Consider the following 18,715-nt stretch of genomic DNA (forward strand, 5'->3'; position numbering starts at 1 on the left):
GCAGGGCCGCCGGCGCCGTCAGCCATAGCTCCCCAGCCGCCCCGCCGCCGCCTCTCCTAGGCGGTACTGGGCAACAGGACCGGAGCCCAGAGTCGGAGGGGCAAGGCCCGCAGCGCGCGGCATTGTTGGAATTGTAGTTCGCCGATGGCCAACGAGCGCTTCCAGGACCTTTAGAAAACTACATCTCCCAGTAGCACACGGGGCTAGCTCTTTCCTCCCCCGGAGTACCTTCGCCCATTGGTCCCTGAAGCGTTCAGGTAACAGATTCCTGGGGACTCCATCATTCCGGAGGCAAGAAAAGTTCCCTTCGTTCACAAATGTCAACTTCTGGAGAGGCACGGCAATACATTTGGAAATTGAAAACTCAGGTTACACATGAAAATCCCATGAGGAATACTTTCAAAGGAGTCTATTTTATTGATTTATTTAATAAACAATTTTTAAAGTGTTGGCTCACCCACTATTAGCTATCCTAATAAGAAATTTTTTTAAAAAAAGAAAGAAACGTTGACAGGAACATGCACACCATGTTCATCGCAGCACAATTCACGATAGCGGGGGCGACAAATGGTAACAAACTAAATGCCCATCAACAGATGATTTGATAAACAAAACTACGGCACACACACACAATAGATAACTATGTAACATTAAAGAATAATGATGAATCTCTGAGTTAACCCTGAAGGACATTATGCTAAGAAATTGGTCACAAAAGGACAAATATTGTTTGAGATCACTATTATAAAGTCAAGAAAGGGTTTTCACAAAAAATAAAATCTTAATGATTACTAGAAGTGGAAGGAGAAGGGAAGGAAAATTACTAACTAAAGGGTAGACACATACCAACTTGGGCGAAAGGGAAGACAATATACAATAGTGGAGGGAGGGACATCAGTAAGGTTAAAGACAACAGGAGGGGTACAAGAGAGGCAACAGAGGCAAATACTATTCTGTCCGCAACCCTACAATAACTAATAATAATCATCTGTGAGTGGTATCAAAAGGAATATGGAACTATGCCTATGAATAGATATAGATTCTAGAGGATGTTTCTACATATCTATTTACCTCTGCTGCAAATATACCCATGAATATCGTACAGCATCCAGGGTACAAAGTTGTGAAAATGCCTTAACCATAACCAACTGTCATGCGGGAATGAGTGCCTGAGCTCTTGACCTAAATGTATGTGAGCAGCCATCTAAGGTGCAGCGATGGGCTTTGCCATTGTGAGCAAAGAGAGGTTTAAAAAAAAATCAAAGATGCATGGAAACCATCCAAAGGACCATGCAAACCTGAGCTTCCCTGACCCTAAAACCAAAAAAAACCTAGATGCTGCTACCCCCACATCAACTGCTCTGCAAAGGGTCACATTAGAAGGTCCTGAATAAAGCGGGAGAAAAATGTTAAACAAAACTCAAAATTATTGTAAATAAAAGAAGAAGAAGAAGAAGAAGAACAAGTATACTGATCAGATGGAGAGCCCTCGTGGCACTGTTAGGTAAGTGTTGAATTGCTAACCACCAAGGTCTGAGGTTCAAAACCATCAGCCGCTCTGTGGAAGAATGATGAGGTTACCTGCCCCCATAAACAATTACAGGCTAGGTGAAGTGAAGTGACTTGGTATGGCTCTTCCTCCAGAACCTTTGTAAATCCTACCAGGTGGGAGCATGCTAAGAAGATGTAGAAGACTGTAGCAGACAATTGGTCAGATTTGCCATTCCACTGAATATGAGCCATCTCAGAAGCAGGAACAGAGTAATCCCACAACCAGGAAGAAAGAAGAGTCACCCGCTAAGCACAAGTGGGATCCTGGCTGGAAGTGGCAGCGGTAGCAGAGGCACCAGAGGTGGCAGCACTGAATGGCTGAGACAGCGCAGTGGGCTCAGGAGTCCACAGAAGGAGTAAAGCTAGTTGCCTTTGAGTAGGAGACTGATTTGCAGAATAGAATGCCTTTGGGACATTTATCAGAGCTAAAGGAATTTGTAACACACACACTCACACACATACTCACTCTCATGAAGTAGATTTCAACTCATAGTAACCCTATAGGACAAGGTAGATCTGCTGGTGGTTTCAAACTGCTGACTTTGTGGTTAGCAGCCCAGCAAAGAACCATTCACCATCAGCACTCCCCTTGGCACAACTCCCTATAAAATACTCAAAGTAAGGCCTAATGGAATAAACACGTTTTCCACTGCAAATCAGAGCAAGATTGAAAAATATATAGTGAGTGCATTTCAAATTAGCCAGACTAATTTTTCTTTATATAAACTACATTTCTTTTCTAGATCAATGCAGCTGGCTTTGAGTGCAATGTATTACTCTTTTGTACTCTCCTTTTCATACCACAAGATAGCAGGGTAGCTTCTAACAGGTCCCTCGACCTGCCCTCTTGCTCCACTCCTCAATTCTCCACAATGTAGCTAGTGTGATCTTCCTAAAGTGCAACCTCTCTTCAATTCCTCCCTACCAACGGTGAGAAGGTGTCCTAATTCTGCAATGTGTCTTGAAATGCCCTCTGCTCGCCTTTCCTCACTTCTCCCCACTAACTGCCTCTTCCTTTCCGTCTAGCCTTGTGGTGAGCTGAATAATGGCCCCCACAAACACCGGAGTCCTAATCCCTGGAACCTATGAATGTTGCCAAAAGTGGCAAAAGAAGTTGCAGATACTATGATTAAATTAAGGCTCTTGAGTGGAGAGATTACTTGGATTATCCAATGGGCCCTAACAATAGTCACAAGTGTCTTTGTAACAGGATAAACAATGTGCTCACGGAAGCAGAATAATGGAATGATGCAGCCACAAGCCAAGGAATGATGGCAGCCACCAAGAGCCTGAAGAGACAGAGTGGATTCTTTCCTGAAGGGGAACCAGTCCTTGATTTTAGATCCATCTGACTCATTTCAGACTGTTTCCAAAATGGTGAGAAAATACATTTCTTTTAAGCCAGTTAAGTTTCTAGTGATTGGTTAGAATAACCATAGGAAACTAACATGCTTCATCAAGTGACAATGTTCTCAGAAGATATCCTATCGGGCTCTCTCTGAGGTTCACACACCTCTTTTTAGGAGACCCTGCTCCACACTCCTTGTTTGGTTGATTTCTACCCTTTCCTAAAGACTCTGCTTCAGCAGTTTCCCAACTTCCTTTGCTGGTTGTCTCAGACTAGGGGAGGGCCCTCACTTGGCTGCTCCACCACATCTGGAAAAGCCCTTGTCATCACATCCCTCACCACTGGCCATAGCCATTAGTTGCCATACTGTTTGTATGTCTGGTTCCCTAGCTAGGCTGTAATCCGCTTAGGGACATAACCAAGAGTCTTTCTTCCAAAAGCCCCTTATTTAGAGTATTTACCACAGGGATTGCTGAATGGGAACACCCATCAAGTATCTCTTGAATGAATGAACAGAAGTTAAAACTATCATGACCTCCTCGATGTAGCTAACGTCCATATCTACTCCACATCACTTGTCTCTTTTTATGGCATATTGCCTTACTCTTGCACCTGGGCTAAATTCTAAGAAAGGTCTTAAACAGTAGCCAGGGTCAGTCAGCTCCAATAGCTGCACTATATATACAGACATTGCGAAATAAATACTACAAGGAATGCCTAGAATGCCTGCCCTCCAGTGGCAAAATGTTTAGGGATTTGGGGGTGAGGATTAAGGTCTGTAATGTAGAAAGTGATGTCTAATGTTTTCTTAACACGCTATTTACTTCCTTTTCTACTCAGCTTCTGTAGGGCCAGAAGCTCTACTATCATACTTTGCAATTTCCATACCCACCTCATGATTCATTTGGCTCTACAATTAAACTCTACTATTCTTAATGTACAATTAATTTACCAATCAGGAAACCTAGTGGCACAGTAGTTTAGCACTCAGCTGTTGACTGAACAGTGGCCAGTTTGAAATTAGCAGCCACTCTTGAAGAGACAGACGTGGCAGTCTCCTTCTGTAAAGATGCACAGCCTTGGGAACCAGAGGGGCAGTTTACCCTATGCCAAAAATCACTGCGAGTTGGTATCAAAACAGCAAAAACAACAGTTACCATAAAGTTCGTCATTGAAAGTCTTAGTTAACGTTGCACTATTAACAATCGTTACTCTCAAAATGTGTTTACAGAACTCAAGTTACGACTGATAAAGGTATTAAATTTAAGCTATCATCGCAGGCTTAATTAGCCAATTGTTTCTCTATAAGGATTTTTACCCGACTACCGCAACTCTCCATTGGGATGGATTGACAAATGGTCACAATGAATTCCAACATACCAGCCATCATGACCATGGCCCGGGAGCAGGCAATGTTCTGTTCTGTTATGTATACACGAATTCACTCTAGGTATGAGAGATGATTAGAACGGAAGTATCGAACACTACAACATGATACCCCTCTTTGTTGATGCACCAGGCAGGTTTCACCACTCCAGGTCCATCAACTGATAAACTTCCCACCAGACCAGAACAACTGGGCGGTGTCCAGCTCTCATTACTGGACTTTTGGATCAAGGAGTCCACAGAAGAATCTGATCAACAGGGGAGAAATAAATGCAAACCCTTTTAATTCTCATAGAGTGCCAACTTTCTAGAGCCATGAAAGCTGAATAACCCCCTGAAGGGAATGCCCTGAGAGTCATTCACCTGACCCTCGGAAATCAGCCTCGAGGGAGGGAATAAGCTGGGTCCCAGACAGAGGGTCTGAGACGACTGTCGTAGAGTGAAAGGAGACACCTGACTTGGACGGGTCAAACCTTATCACTTGATCTCCCTCTGATACACTTTGGGCTTGATCTGGCTTTCAATATTTTCTGTTTGTTTGTTTGTTTGATATTGGACTTTCTCTCTGATGTAGTTTGTCATTGTGGGTAGCCTTCTTGAAACAAAACATCTTGGTTATGTCTTTTTTTCTGATGAAACCCAGGATTGATGAATTCATAGAGACAAATATTAGAATGAGGGTTCCTGGGAGGGGTTATGATGGGGGTGGGGGTAAAGGGGAGCAGACATCAGGAGTTCAAGGAAGAAGAGATGTTTTGAAACGGATTGTGGTAGCAGTTGTGCACTACTACTTGAGGCGACTGACCTATGGAGTGGAATGTTGTCTGCATTCGTGTAATGAAATGGTCTGGAAGAAGAAAGAAAATAAAAAAGCTTTAACCTAAAGCTACCCCTCAAGTGTTCTTAAAATCAAACAACTGTTTCATTTCATGAGCGAAGAGCGCCTGCGCTGCGTGCCCTGAGCACTGTACTCTCTGAAGATCTACCGCCACGGGATCAAGAGGACAAGGTGAGATCGGGAATTTAGGGAACAGTTAATGGAGAGGAACCCCCACCCCCACCCCACCGACAAGGAGGGCTGGTAGGGTGCATAACGAGAAGACTGTAACCCATGTCCGTGACTTAGACACACAGAAAGTGCTGGGGTATCTTCTGCTGTGTGTAGTCTTAACAGTACAGCATTTTAATTAGGAAGAAGTTATGGAAGACTAAGGACGACTGCTACTGCAAGGATTTAAAATAAGGAAACTGAAGTCGAAAAGTGTACCAGTGCAAAGCCATAAGGAATTATAAACTAACTTTAATTATATCAACAGGAAGAATGTCACACCATGTTGAGAGTTTATATATTAAAGTTTCAATCTAGTTCATATATTCTGGCTGTCACATAAGATAAAAGATAAATGTATTTATAATGGCAAATGGATAGAAACAATCCTTTAGGTAGCATCTAGGAATATTGCTACAATTACTTTACAGAAATAGAAATCCATGGTTTTATTAGTAATGTACCACACATCTTAAGAATAAAAACTTACGTGGGGCAGGCTTTTAAATATACAGAAATCTCAAAATCCATCACAATTGAACTTTAGATGCACAATTATTGTAAAAGAAATACAACCCATCAACGTCTGTTTAAAGGCATAGTTTTTACAGAATAGTATTTTGTAGAGTCTCTAAAAAGTACATTAGTACTCCTAGAGCCAGCCGGTTCTAGCATCATCAGCATTTCTGTGGGAATAAGGCATGTGGAGAAGCTGCATTCATTTGTCCAGGTGGCCAGAGTATTCTTGGTGATGAAACAAATGGTAACTGTTTGGTCACCTGGGTGAAGGCCACAGCTCCTGCAGCACTCCGTCACCCTACAGCATTGCTTCCTTTCCTGAAGGATCCAATGGAGTGGCTCTCTGCCTGACAGCAGACGCACAGGGGGAAACTGGAGACAGCAACCATGCAGCAGTGCATTGTAAGAAAACCAAAATTCCCAAATAACTTGATGATTCACTTGATTTTTCAGTCCCCAGTCATGTTATGCTACATAAGCATTGATATTATTTCTGTGGGGGGAAAATATGCTCAAAAGTCACCTACTAACTCTAAAATCTACAAAGTTCAACTTGAAATAATTGACATTAGGAATAAGGAACCTAATTAAATAGGAAGCATTAGAGGTTGCATCAACATGCCAGTTTCTTAGCGAACGCTAGTCTGGATTTCTTAACTAGTGGTATAGAAAAGCCAAATTCAACAATGATATTTTATTATACATTCTACCAATTCATATATTAAATGGCGAAAACAAGGATTAATAAAGGATCCAAGAGACTATTCTGCAAACTAAATTACTTTAACTCCAATGGCAGCTTTGTCTGAATATGCATCACGTTTCATCTCTTGGATTTGAAGGTATTGGAAAGATCAGAAAACACCCTGGCAAAGTCCTTCAAAAGATAGTGCGTGTGCACGTGTATATATACACACATACACACACATAATATAGGGATAGGCATTTATAATCACACACTGTATCATACACACATATTGTATAAATTATCTGAATATATAAACACACTGAGGATAACCAGATCATTCCCTAAAAGTAGCTGATCCTGTTTTGAAAACGAGAGTATGTAATACCATGGCACACAAGGTACACAGCTCAGCATTTGGCCTAGTGGTCCGCAGACTTTTGCCCACACACAAGGTAGATGCCATAGTCCCATGCATAAAACACTTCGGCACATGTATAGATTTTGATAAAACCTTTTAAAACAATAGTTCTCCGGGACACTGTCATCACCACCACAAGAGCAGTTCCACCGTAAGAATCGCTGTGTCTACAGCTCAGATATAGGAAGCGGCGGTGGACCCGGCATTCTCATCAACTCCAGAAAATGCATGAGAAGATCGTACTTGGGAATCCCAGCGCGGAGATGGCAGTAAATCAACTACAATTTATCTTTAAAACATTCACTCACTTTGATATTTCTATACTTCGTCAACACTAAACTGCTGGTAATAGGTTTTGCAACTGATTGTAGCAAATGAGTGTGCCTGGTGGCAGACCAGCAGTTTGAAAAGCCCAGCTGCTCTTTGAGAGATGAAGCTTACGGTTCTCATCAAGACTGACCGTCTCAGAAGCCCTCAGGGCAGTTCTACTCCGTCTTGTGAGGTCCCTCTGAGTCAGAACTGGCTCAACGGCAATGAGTTTGAAGGTTTGGGCCTAGAAATGAGGAGAGGGGGAAGAGGGGATAAATTGTGGTCCATGGGCCCACTGGATGTTTTTCCATCATCTTGGAACTAAGTATTACTTGACTTTCATATTTTTGAATGGTTTAAAAAAAGTAAAAGAATATAAAAATTATATGAAATTCAAAACTGAGTGTCAATAAAGTTTTATTGGAACAGAGCCATGCCTATTCATTCACATATTGCCTACAAGCAGGGTTGATTAGCTGAGACAGAAACACAAAACCTAAAATATTTACTACTTGGTCCTTTACAGAAAAATGTTGCTGACTCCGGGCCTAGAGCCAAGAATGACCCCCTCCCACAGTCATAATAAATCTGAAGCACAATGTCCTAAATATGGACAGTAAACACAATCACAGAAATAACAATAAAAACCAGTTGGGACAGCTAGCCATGCCTGCATTCCAAACTTTCTGATTTCCTCCATGACAAAAGCCAATGTAAGATAATGATATATGATTTCTGAATTTTGTCTGAAATGGTGCATATAGAATCACCTTTGAAAACTACCAAAATCCTCTGCTATCAAGTCAATTCCAAATGATAGCAATCTTTTCTCAGGCTTCCAAGGCTGTAAACCTTTATGGGAACAGACAGCCTCATCTTTCCTCCTAGGAACTGCTGGTGAGTTTGGACCACTGACCATATGGTTGCTATTCAACAGCGCCACTAGTGGAGCAATAAACATTCATTTGGCTCCAACTCAGAAACCTGGATTTGAAGCAACTGAGACAAATGCATCCTTTGAGTCCTGACCAAACTGCATATTGCTTAAAAATCTGATAAAAGCACTAAAATGTTTGGTAAAATGTTTTTAAGCAGTGCTGAAAGGTAATGAAAAGTAAAAATTACACTGTACCTAAACATAAAAAGTATCCCAACCCATGGCAAATTACTAAAAAGCTGTGGGGAAACACCTAGCTAATTTGAATGTGGGCAGTTTGGTTCAATCTAAAAGTTTTAATGAACCCACCTGAGGGGAGGTATGTCTAGAAGAATCATCTCCTTTTTAAAAATAAGTACACTGAATTAAATGGTCTCCAAAAGTCTCTGCCAGCACCGATAATGTGTATCAAGTGGTTAGCTGTAGTGTCTTCATCTGAGAAAGTGGATTAATTACAAAATCTCCTTTCTATGGTTGTAGTAAGAATGAAATGAACTGATCATTGTAAAAAGCTTACAACAGCACGTGATGCACTTTAGCTGGTATCATTAATGTTCTATTTGAGCACTCACACACACGTGGGCCATCCTCCTGTAATACACACATGTGGGCCATCTCTTGTGATAAGCACTGCATTTGAAGATAGAGACAGAGATTAAAAAGTAGAAGTTGGCTCTCTTAGATTAGGTAGGGATAAATGAAATGGAGGTGTACAGTTTCACCTTCGGCGTGTCTGTAAAGGAATGGTTCTCTGAGACCATGGCCAAATGTTGGTGAGCATCCTTGCTCTGTGAACTCTTCTTTCTGAACAATGATTGTTGTTGGAAATCACCATTAATGTTCACTATCAGGCAAAACCGCTTTGCTACTCATAATGTTCCTACTTATATTTCAAAAGGGAAAGTTCAGTACTTGCTAGAGAAATGGTTTATTTTGACGGCAGGTGGAAGATTATGCAAGTGGTCAGTCAGAAAATGTATGTGAAATACAAGCCTTCTGACTCAAAGAAACTTGCCATAAAAGTCCAGTTGCACGATTTACCCATTCAACAAACGTTAGCTGAGTACCTGCTACACGTTAGCATTGGCTATGACGATGAGTGGGAAGAAACGGTTCTTAGCCCTAGGAGTCCGGGATGACAAACAGGCAATTAAAGTTGGTATGATGAGCATTGAAGTCCCTGCGGGGTACAGCTGTTGACACATTTGCTATTGACTGAAAGGTGTTAATGCTTCAAGTTCACCTAAAAGTACCTTGGAAGAAAGGCCTGGTGAATGCCAATGAAGACCACAGTTCTACTCTGACACAGATGGGCTTGCCATGAGCCAGGAGAGAGAGAGAGAGAGAGAGAAAGCCTAAACCTACCCAGTGCATGGGATTGTAGGAAGCTGTGAAAAGAAGGTGAGGAAGAGTTCTTCAAGTACCAGGAGGTGAAGAATGTTGGGGAAAAAGAACACCCATGGAAAGTGAGAGAGAGTATCTGAGAACTGAGAACAGTTCAGTCTCACTGGACACAGCAAGTAGGTAGGAGTGGTAAGAGATAATACTGGAGGCGATCGATAGGCTATGCCTGTCTGTCATCTTCGTGGCAGTGAGGAGTCAGTGGAACTTCTGAGCACATAGATGCAAAACAACCCACATTCAAAAACCAATTAGTGGAAATCATTAGCTTAGTGAGTTGAAAGGCAAGCTGAAGGGAAAACCATTCATGCATTCTTTCCCTGTCTGCGATAGAGATTAGCTAGGCGTCTCTTCTTTGTTTTAACTTACTTATAGCTGAAATAGTATACACATCAGCGTGGAATAGAAAAAATATTTACCTTTTTATTTACAAAGTGAATGCCTGCACACTCAGTATCCACCTGACTCAACAAACACTACCTACAGGCCAGAAGGCGAACCCCAAGCCAGCTTGGCTTGGGGAGGAGGCAGCAGTTGTCAGGTGGAGCCATGGACAGGAACCAGAGGATATGAGTTTGAATCCACCACTCTCTCGATGCCATCTGATGACTCCCGATCTGCAATAGGGACTCTTTGTCCTATGTTCCAATGAAATGCCGAGGAAGCTGTGTCTCATGTCTTCCTTAATGTTGCTCAGTTCCAGAAGAATTTGCAAGTGCTCCCCATTGGCAGAGTCTCACTCCTGACGTGGATTCTGAGAGAGGCATTAGAAATCTGAGTCTCCAATGCTACGTAATCATAAAAACTAAAGGTTGGAGTCAGCTTTGAAGTAACAGGTGGGAGTCCAGGTGTGGGGTGTGGGTTGGGCAAGTCAGAATCTAAGGCTCTGTCACATACAATGGAGACATCACAGCACAACCACACCCACAGACATCTTCCCCTCCAGTGGGCTATTAGCAAAGACATTTGGAACAAAAGAAAATTTTGTTTTAAAAAGGAAGGTGGGAGAGGAGGGGAGGAAGGGGTAACCGATTGCAATGATCAACGCACAATCCGCTAAGCTCCCCCCACATCCACCCCCCAAGGGATAAACAACAGAAATGTGGGTGAAGAGAGACAGCCATCAGTGTAAGATATAAAAACAATAATAAAGTATAATTTATCAAGGGGTCATGAGGGTGGGAGGGGGGAGGGAGGGAAAAAAGAAGAGTTGATACGAAGGGCTCAAATAGAAAGTAAATGTTTAGAAAATGATGGCAACATATGTACAAATATGCCTGATACAATTGATGGATGGAATGTTATAAGAGCTGTAAGAACCCCCAATAAAATGGTTCAAAAAATAAAAATAAATTAAAAAGGAAATGCATTAAGAAAATAAAGGCATTATTAGAAATCATTTTCATCTAATTTTCAATTCTAAACATTTTGAAGCAATCACTCACTCACTCACTGCCGTTGTCTCAATACCGTCTGATAGGGGCCTGTAGGACAGGGTAGAACTGCCCCGGTGAGTTTCCGAGACTGTAACGGTTTGCAAGAGCAGAAAGCCCCATCTTTCTCCCAAGGAGTGGTTGGCAGGTTCAAGCTGCCTATCTTTTGGATTGCAGCCCAATGGGTAACCACTACTGTAGGTGAATTCATTTACCAGGCACCTTCCTAGTTTTCAATTACACAAAGAACTTTTTTATTAAGTTTCTAAAAAAAAAAAAAAAAAGTTTCTACTCTAACTCTCTACAATCTCGATGAATATTGACTTATTATTAAAATATCTTATGTTTTTCAAGATGATTTATCTTCTATAATACATATTTACCCAAACTTTAAAAGTATTTTTGACTTTGACAACAGAATTCACCCTAATCCTCGGGAAACCTTGGTTTATAAAATACAGCGGTGGCAGAGTGCCAATTCTGACCGCTAAGAAGTCCCATGTTTTCTATGATGGACATAGTTGTACATCTTCAGGAACACTCACGGTTCCACGTCTAAAGATCTTTCTAAACATCAGTAATATTGGTTGCCCATAGCTAATCACTGAGAAGAAAAGTCAGATGAGTAGGAATCATTTTCCTATCACTGTAATCACTCTTTTTGCCATCTGTGGTCCAAACAGCGGAAGTCTTCTGCTTTCTGGAAACTTGAAAGTACTGTTGCTGAGAAGGCTGGCTGTAGACTCGGGACATCCCCTGACCTTCTCCCTTGTACACTCAGTTCCTCTCTTGTGCTGTGCGGTAGCAGAAAGGGCAGAGGGTGCTCGGAGCGTGCTTAGCCCTTTCTCTACCTTGTCACACGGTATTTGACCATGTAGTCAAGGCAGGTGGGACACAGGAAGGTGGACTTACTGGGCCTCAAGTACCATCCAAGGCCAAGAATAACCCTCTTCCAGCTACTCGGAGATGCTGTGATGCTCCAAGAGAAAGCGCCATCAGCAGTGGCAGGAAACGTTGGAAAGACTTGCCCAAAGAACAGGGTCGTTCTGAACCAACTCTCTTGGACTAGTTGGAGAGGTTTGCTCTGTCGGTCAAAAAAAGTTGAAATCAAATGAGTCTTGATTAAAAAAAAAAAAATCCTACGAGCTGAAAGTATACTGAATTTTCTTTAAAAATAGATTTCTACTAAAGACTTTCCAATCCATTGAAGCAGGTGGCTGGGCAGCTGGGTTAAGGGGTTCCCATCAGTAAGTAGAAGGTCAGAGCGACAATGAGGAGCAGGCAAAACGGAGAGGAGAAGGTCTGATAGGCAGCCGACGGCATAAAAATGTCCTCATACTTGTAAATGCTGACAACGCGCTCCGAGGCCGGTGGTGAGTCGATGTCATGGCGGGTGATGGAGCCTTTGAGGAGAGAAAGGGGGAGGGGGCAATCAGGAAAAGGCACAGGATTAACAATGACCGATGCAAGCAGCAGACACGCAGGTGTCTTCAATGCTGAGCACAGACGCAGCAACGTAAAGCTCTGGAATCAGGTGGGTGAATTATTAGCCAGATCCTCTGTAAATGCACAGTGTCTCGTGATAAACAGAAAAATTAGCCAAAGTTCTATTCTAAGAAATGGTTCTCCTGAATCTGCACTCCTCCCTCCAAACTGACTTCTCACCAGCACCCCAGTTGTCAACTGGCTGTGTCATATTGTGCGACCACCTGTTTGGAATGCATCTAATCAATTTCATCTCCCTAACACCAAATGTAAAAACTGCATGTTTATTTCAAATAGCAATGGCTACTGCTTTCCCCCCTTGAAATGCATCTTTCTGTGTGATGATTGCGACAGCTCCTGAAAACGAAAAATATCTTGTTTATAGATGGAAACCCTTTCCTTTATCAGCAAGACATACACGAAGAGGTAGCTTATGCTATGTGACCACTTGTTTGTCTGGTAAAGGCGGGTGGTACGAAAAGTCAGAGGACTAAGGTACCCAATAAGTTCTCAACTTTTTTTTGGCCTGGTTAGAAGCAGAAAGAAGGAAAGGCTATGGGTAAGAAATAAATACACAAGAAAATTGCAGTTGGTTAGAAGTGCCCAACCCCCCTGAATAATCTACTTGTAACATGAGTTCAGGGCAAAGGTCTCCTTGGCATGGGGTTCAGAGTCAGGCTATTCTGGAGTACAGTACATTCCGGATTTGTGAATGTGTCCACTCACTAAGATTTGACACCCCCAAATCAACACTCGCAGAACGGTCACAAAATCCTATCTAGGCCCACACAGTGTGGCAAAAAGAGGGGCTCTCCTGACACACACGTTTCCAGCTGAGGTCAAACAAAGAGACAGCGCTGCCTTCTTGCTTCAGCTCGCCTCCTGGGAACACAGCCCTTAAACTGTGGCTTTTTCACAGTCTGCAGAGAGATATAGTTTTCACGCTTTCCTGCCTTTTGGGGGCGATTTTGCTGCTTTTAAAACCCCTCAAGTGCTGAAGTGTTGTATTGTTCCTAAGTGGAAAAACTAAGTGTGAAAGATGAGCTGTGCTCAGGCATGAGCTGTAGTGATGTGGGCTGCAAGTTCAATGCTAATGAATCAACACTATATTTTAAGTGGGGGCTCCTAAACAAAACCACAAAGGAAACAGGATTATGTGTTGATCGGTTGACAAATGTGACCAGAGGCTTGCAGAAGCATAATCCTGTATTTCCCTGAAGAGCTGTGACGGTTCATTATTTACATATGTACTAATTCATTGTTCACGGTGACTTTGTGGAACAGAATGCCCTTAATAACAGAACTGGCTGTACTGCAATCTATGTAAACGGCCACACTTGGCTTCTCAAATCCCTGCTCCAGTGCCCACGCCGTCTCCTGTTAGCACACGTCAAACTTCTCAGGGCAGTGGCAGCATTTCCATCAACAGGCCTTGTCCACCTCTCCGACCTAACCTTGACTCACTGGGCACCTTCTACGAGGGACATCTCCTGCCCTCTGAAGGCTGTAACTCAGAGTTTAAGTGACCTTCAGAAAAGGAAGAAGTTGATTTATAAAGAGGGAGATTTTAGAAGGGCAGTCAAGAAACAGGGAAAGCATAAGCCTACAGTATGTGGCAGAGAACTATGCTTGTCTGGGGTTTAGAAGTTCTGAAGAGAGCTTATCAGGCAAAGTGGATGAGATTTTGGGAAGGTCTTGAATATTAGGCTCTTATGCTAGGTATTCAAGATGATCATCTAAAAGTATAGATGTCCCATAGCAATTTCAAATTCTCGTTTTAATTTAATCCTAACAATTACCTTATGAGATAGGCATTATGATGATCATAACCATTTTAGATATGAAGAAATTCCACTTCAGAATTCAGCAAAGAGGCTAACTATACAGCCACCAAGGGGGTGGGTGGATATTCAAATATAAATTTTTAAACTCCAACTCCCCTCATTCTGAGTGAGAGCTTTTCTCTCGGCTGATATGAATTTTCCAGGATATGGAAAGTACTGAAAGGTATAATTATAGACCCACTGTTCGTAATCTGAGAAACCAGCAAATGGGAATGGCTTCACTGATCTGGAGACACCTGAATGCTTTCCCAATGGGCAAGCAGGAGAAGCTGAAACACTTTGGGAGAAATGACCCCCGGAGACAGATCAGTCAGTGAGCACTCACTCAGTACAGATACAACCTCCAGCAGCCAGGGGGCAGGCTGGGTTCTAAGTACGGGAGCTGTAAACCCTTTCTTGGTCATTAGGCCCATTGGTCAGGCAGAAGGTTAGAGACAAGGGCTAACTTGATTTTTTTAATCTCTGCAAGGCCTCATGATATCCTTGGGTCTTTTTAGGGAAATGACGAGGAGCTTCACCTCTCAAAGTTAGATGAATGAACCAGCATCAACTCGTTAGAAATACAGAATCTTGGGCCTGAGTCAAGACCTACTAAACCAGAATCTTCATTTTAATAATATCCAGGTAATTTATCTGCACATCACAATTTGTGAAGTCATGGGCCGGAATGATGAGGACCATTTGGTGGTCTTGTGACTACTAGCATGGTCCTAACGGGAGCATGTATGAATTGATTGATGTCGGTCTGCAGAGACGTCTCCAAAGCCCTTTTCTGTTGAGTATTTTTCTATTTGGAGCATAAGGCTTTGGAGTCAGGCAGACATGAGATTGAATCTTAGGGCTTCCACTAATTAGTTGCCCAGCCTTGGGCAAGTTTCTTCATTTCTATAAAATGAGAACAATATCTGTGAGGGGGCTTGTAGGAAAATGGAATTCAAGGATAATGGAATTTCCCCCACAAACTTTCTGAAGGCCTTGAATACACTTCTCAAGGATGGAGTACGGAGGAAAGAGAGCATGTGAGGGGGAAAGAGTCCATCCTCACACAAAGCAGACAGCCGGCCTGCTCTGCTGATCACACGCCGCCGCACCTCACGCTCTCGTGGACTGCTCTGGCTTTTCAGGGGGATAATTCACCCGCATACACCCACGACAGCCTTCAGAAGGCAGGAGTCAGGTCTTCTTGCCCTTTCATGCTATCCAGCTCTTACACCGTGTGACTTTGGTAAATAAGGAGCAGAGCGGTGGTTTGGTGTTTAACTCAGGGGCTACAATGTGAGCTTACCTTGAATGGCTGGCCCCCAGGCAAACAGGTAATACCAGCTCAGATGCAAATCGACAATGGTTTCATCTCTAGGAACATTCACAGGGCGTTTAAATCTGCAGGTGACACGGTTGTTCTCAAAAACGCCTTCTTCGTCTCTGGCAGGATTTCTCTGAATCTCCTTTGCCCACTGGCCCACATTATAGAAGTGCTGGATGCGGACCCTCCCATTGTCATCATGGACGCACGCCATCACGTCGTCGCCCCCCTAAAATGAAATACAGTTAAGAAGCAGAAGTCAAAAGGTTTGCCTTTAAAAAAAGGCGGGGGGGGCGCTGCCTTTTGCAGCGTTTTCTACTAGAAAGAAATCTTAATCAGAAACATACGTGCTGTTTATGACCTTTGCAATGAAAGAAGATTTATATTGCTGTTGTTAGTGTTAAGAATATTAGGAAGGGGCTTCAAAAAGGTGGTAGGAAATTCCATTAGCCTGTCGTGCTGTTTTTCATGAGATTTTGGAAGCCCCCCTGTGAGCAGCTCAATGGAGTGACGGTCTTGCTCCGTGGCGTGAATGGTGTGCTTGTGCAGCCGTCCTCCCACTCCTCGGTGCTGCTCCTCCCCCATGAACCCAGAGCACCGCCCCCCACGCCCTCCATGCCGAGCTGATCTTTGGAGTTGCCGCTGTCAATTGGATCCAGTCTGGTGTGGGGTTCCCTTTTTCCTTCCCTTCCTTTTCACCCAACTTAACCTGTGTCTACCTTCCCTTCCTCGCTTACCCCCCCGCCCCCAACCAATGATGGCTTCTTTCAGTGTGAAACGGGTTCTTGAGTTCTTTTTAATAATTGTGGTCTCCTACAATATTTGTCCTTTTGCAATTGACTTATTTCACTTATCATAATGTCCTCCACAGTGGCAGATTCATCACTGCTGTTTAATATTGCCTAGATGTACCAGGAGCTTGTACCATTGTTTGTTTAGCCACGCCTCTGTTGATAAGCATAGAATGCTTCTGTTTTTTGCTACTGTGAACTTGGTTGCAATGAACACGAGTGTGCATATGTCTTTTCGTATCCACTTAGCTCTTATTTCTCTAAATATAGACCAAGTATTGGGATTGTAGAATCTGACGGCATTTCTATTTTAATTTTTTTAAGGAAGTACCACCCACACCATTTCCCACAGTGGGTACATCCATTTGCAGTCCCATCAGCAATGTATGAGGCTTCTAGGTCTGTACATCCTTGCCAGCCGTCTCTTACACTAACGATGCTGGGAATTTTGGCTATCTCCTTACAGGGAAATGAAATAAGACTTCTATCTCATACCACATACCAGCAATGAATTTAAGATGGGTCAAAGACTTACTTGTAAAGCCTAAATCTATAAAGACCATCAATGAAAAAATGGGACAAACTGATGGCATAAATATCAAATATAAGCAGAAATAAAAGGTGACTAGAATAGGGGCCAAGAGGGGGTGTCTCCCCAAATACCTGCCTAGGGCCACAATAAAAGGACTACAGAGAAATCAGGCACACTAACTGGACACCTATGGGAAAATCCAAACTGTGTATGCGCAGAGTAGGGCCACCTAGACGCAGGTGAAGCTAACTGTGGCCACAACCTAGGCACATGACATTACACAGTTGTGCTTGAACTCAGCCAATAGGCAACAAATGTACAAATGTTCTTGACACATGGATGGATGGATGGATGGATGGATGGATGGATGGATTGTGATAAGAGTTGTATGAGCCCCCAATAAAATGATTAAATTTTTAAAAGTTTTAATAAATAAAAAAATGTACTTGATAAAATTGATGTATGGATTGTTACAAGAGCTGTAAGAGCCCTCAATAAAATGTTTAAAAACAAGCAAACAAACAAAACACCGAAAACAACCATCTGTTTTTCTCTTTGCATGAAGAGTTAATTAACAAACTCCCCTACAAGATAGTAAAACCCTACAAGAGTAGAGCTTCCTTGTGGTGTTTGCTTATCAGTTTAGGCTAAAATCTTATCACAATGCCTTTCAGCATAGTACAAAATCAAAAAATTTTTGTGGAATAAACAAGTGGAAATTTATTTTTTTTTTAAATCAGCGAATACCCTCAACCACACCACCCCAGCCAGTGGGGATAAAAGCCAGCTGCGGGCAGCGCACGAGCCCTCTTCTCATTCTGGTGTGCTCTGCACGTGGAAGGTGGGACTCTCTCCCACGTGTGGGTGTGCACTTGTCTGCTCTCTCGGCCTCTGGGGATTTCCTGGTTCCGTGTGGTATCCCGCTCCTGTTCAGGTATTCTTTCCAGGTGGTTTTCCACTTTCATTCTGGAACCCTGCTCCCGCGCAGCCTTGCACACATCCCAGAAATCGCGTGCACTTTTGTAGACTGTCGTACCTGAAACTTTCCTTTCCCTCAACAATGCCATTTGGATCACAAAAGGGCTTCTGCTGCGGGAGTTCTCTCAGCATGGTGAAGCAAGACCCGAGGAAAGCCCTCCGGAAATCTAACCTGTCCACCCAAACCGCAGAAGGCAAACTAGATGACCAAGAACTCCTAAAGATTGGACACTTACATGGCTCAAAAGATGTCACCAAAAGAGTCAAAAGAACAACATGTTCTTGCAATGAGTAAGTGCTTGAGTGGAGGCCCAATGTCCACCTGCTGCCTTAATACTAAACCTATAAATATATGCATGTAGATCTGTTTTCCCACACTCTTATATAAATATAGTATCATGATCCCAATTTTACCTTACAAATCTGGTTAGACCAGAGGATGTACACTGGTACAAATAGCAAATGGAAACACAGGGAATCCAGGACAGATGACTCCTTCAGGACCAGTGATGAGAGTGGTGATGCCTGGAGGGTGGAGGGAAGGTGGGGTAGGCAGGGGGAACCGATTACAAGAATCTACATATAGCCTCCTCCTTGGGGGATGGACAGCAGAGAAGAGGGCAGGGGGAGACGCCGGACACTGTAACATATGATAAAATAATAATAATTTATGAATTATGAAGGGTTCATGAGGGAGGGGGCAATGGGGAGGGAGGGGCAAAAATGAGCAGCCGATATTAAGGG

At 42.9% G+C, this 18,715-nt stretch overlaps 1 protein-coding gene and 1 long non-coding RNA gene across 2 annotated transcripts; both read right to left on the minus strand.

Annotated features, from left to right (window-relative positions):
* Positions 1-5,565: 5,565 nt before the first annotated feature.
* LOC123522445 lies at positions 5,566-10,766 on the minus strand. Its single transcript, XR_006680722.1, has 2 exons — positions 10,025-10,766; positions 5,566-7,511 (listed from the first exon to the last, which is right to left on the minus strand). It is a non-coding gene; the product is annotated as an uncharacterized LOC123522445 (long non-coding RNA).
* A 394-nt stretch (positions 10,767-11,160) lies between these two features.
* FRRS1L (ferric chelate reductase 1 like) lies at positions 11,161-15,899 on the minus strand. Its single transcript, XM_030887379.2, has 2 exons — positions 15,653-15,899; positions 11,161-12,441 (listed from the first exon to the last, which is right to left on the minus strand). Exons 1-2 carry the CDS (start codon positions 15,882-15,884, stop codon positions 12,269-12,271), a joined length of 405 nt encoding a protein of 134 aa, XP_030743239.2. The 5' UTR covers positions 15,885-15,899; the 3' UTR covers positions 11,161-12,268.
* Positions 15,900-18,715: the final 2,816 nt, after the last annotated feature.

This window comes from Echinops telfairi, unplaced genomic scaffold (genome assembly GCF_000313985.2).
Source record: "Echinops telfairi isolate 266 unplaced genomic scaffold, ASM31398v2 ScPeMD7_7410;HRSCAF=8448, whole genome shotgun sequence".
NCBI lineage: Eukaryota > Metazoa > Chordata > Mammalia > Afrosoricida > Tenrecidae > Echinops > Echinops telfairi.

Coding starts and splice junctions, on each gene's coding strand:
- FRRS1L (XM_030887379.2), bottom strand. CDS start 15,884: ATGGCGTGCGTCCATGATGACAATGGGAGGGTCCGCATCCAGCACTTC. Junction 12,442..15,652: donor CTGGGGGCCAGCCATTCAAG/GTAAGCTCACAT, acceptor CTCTCCTCAAAG/GCTCCATCACCCGCCATGAC.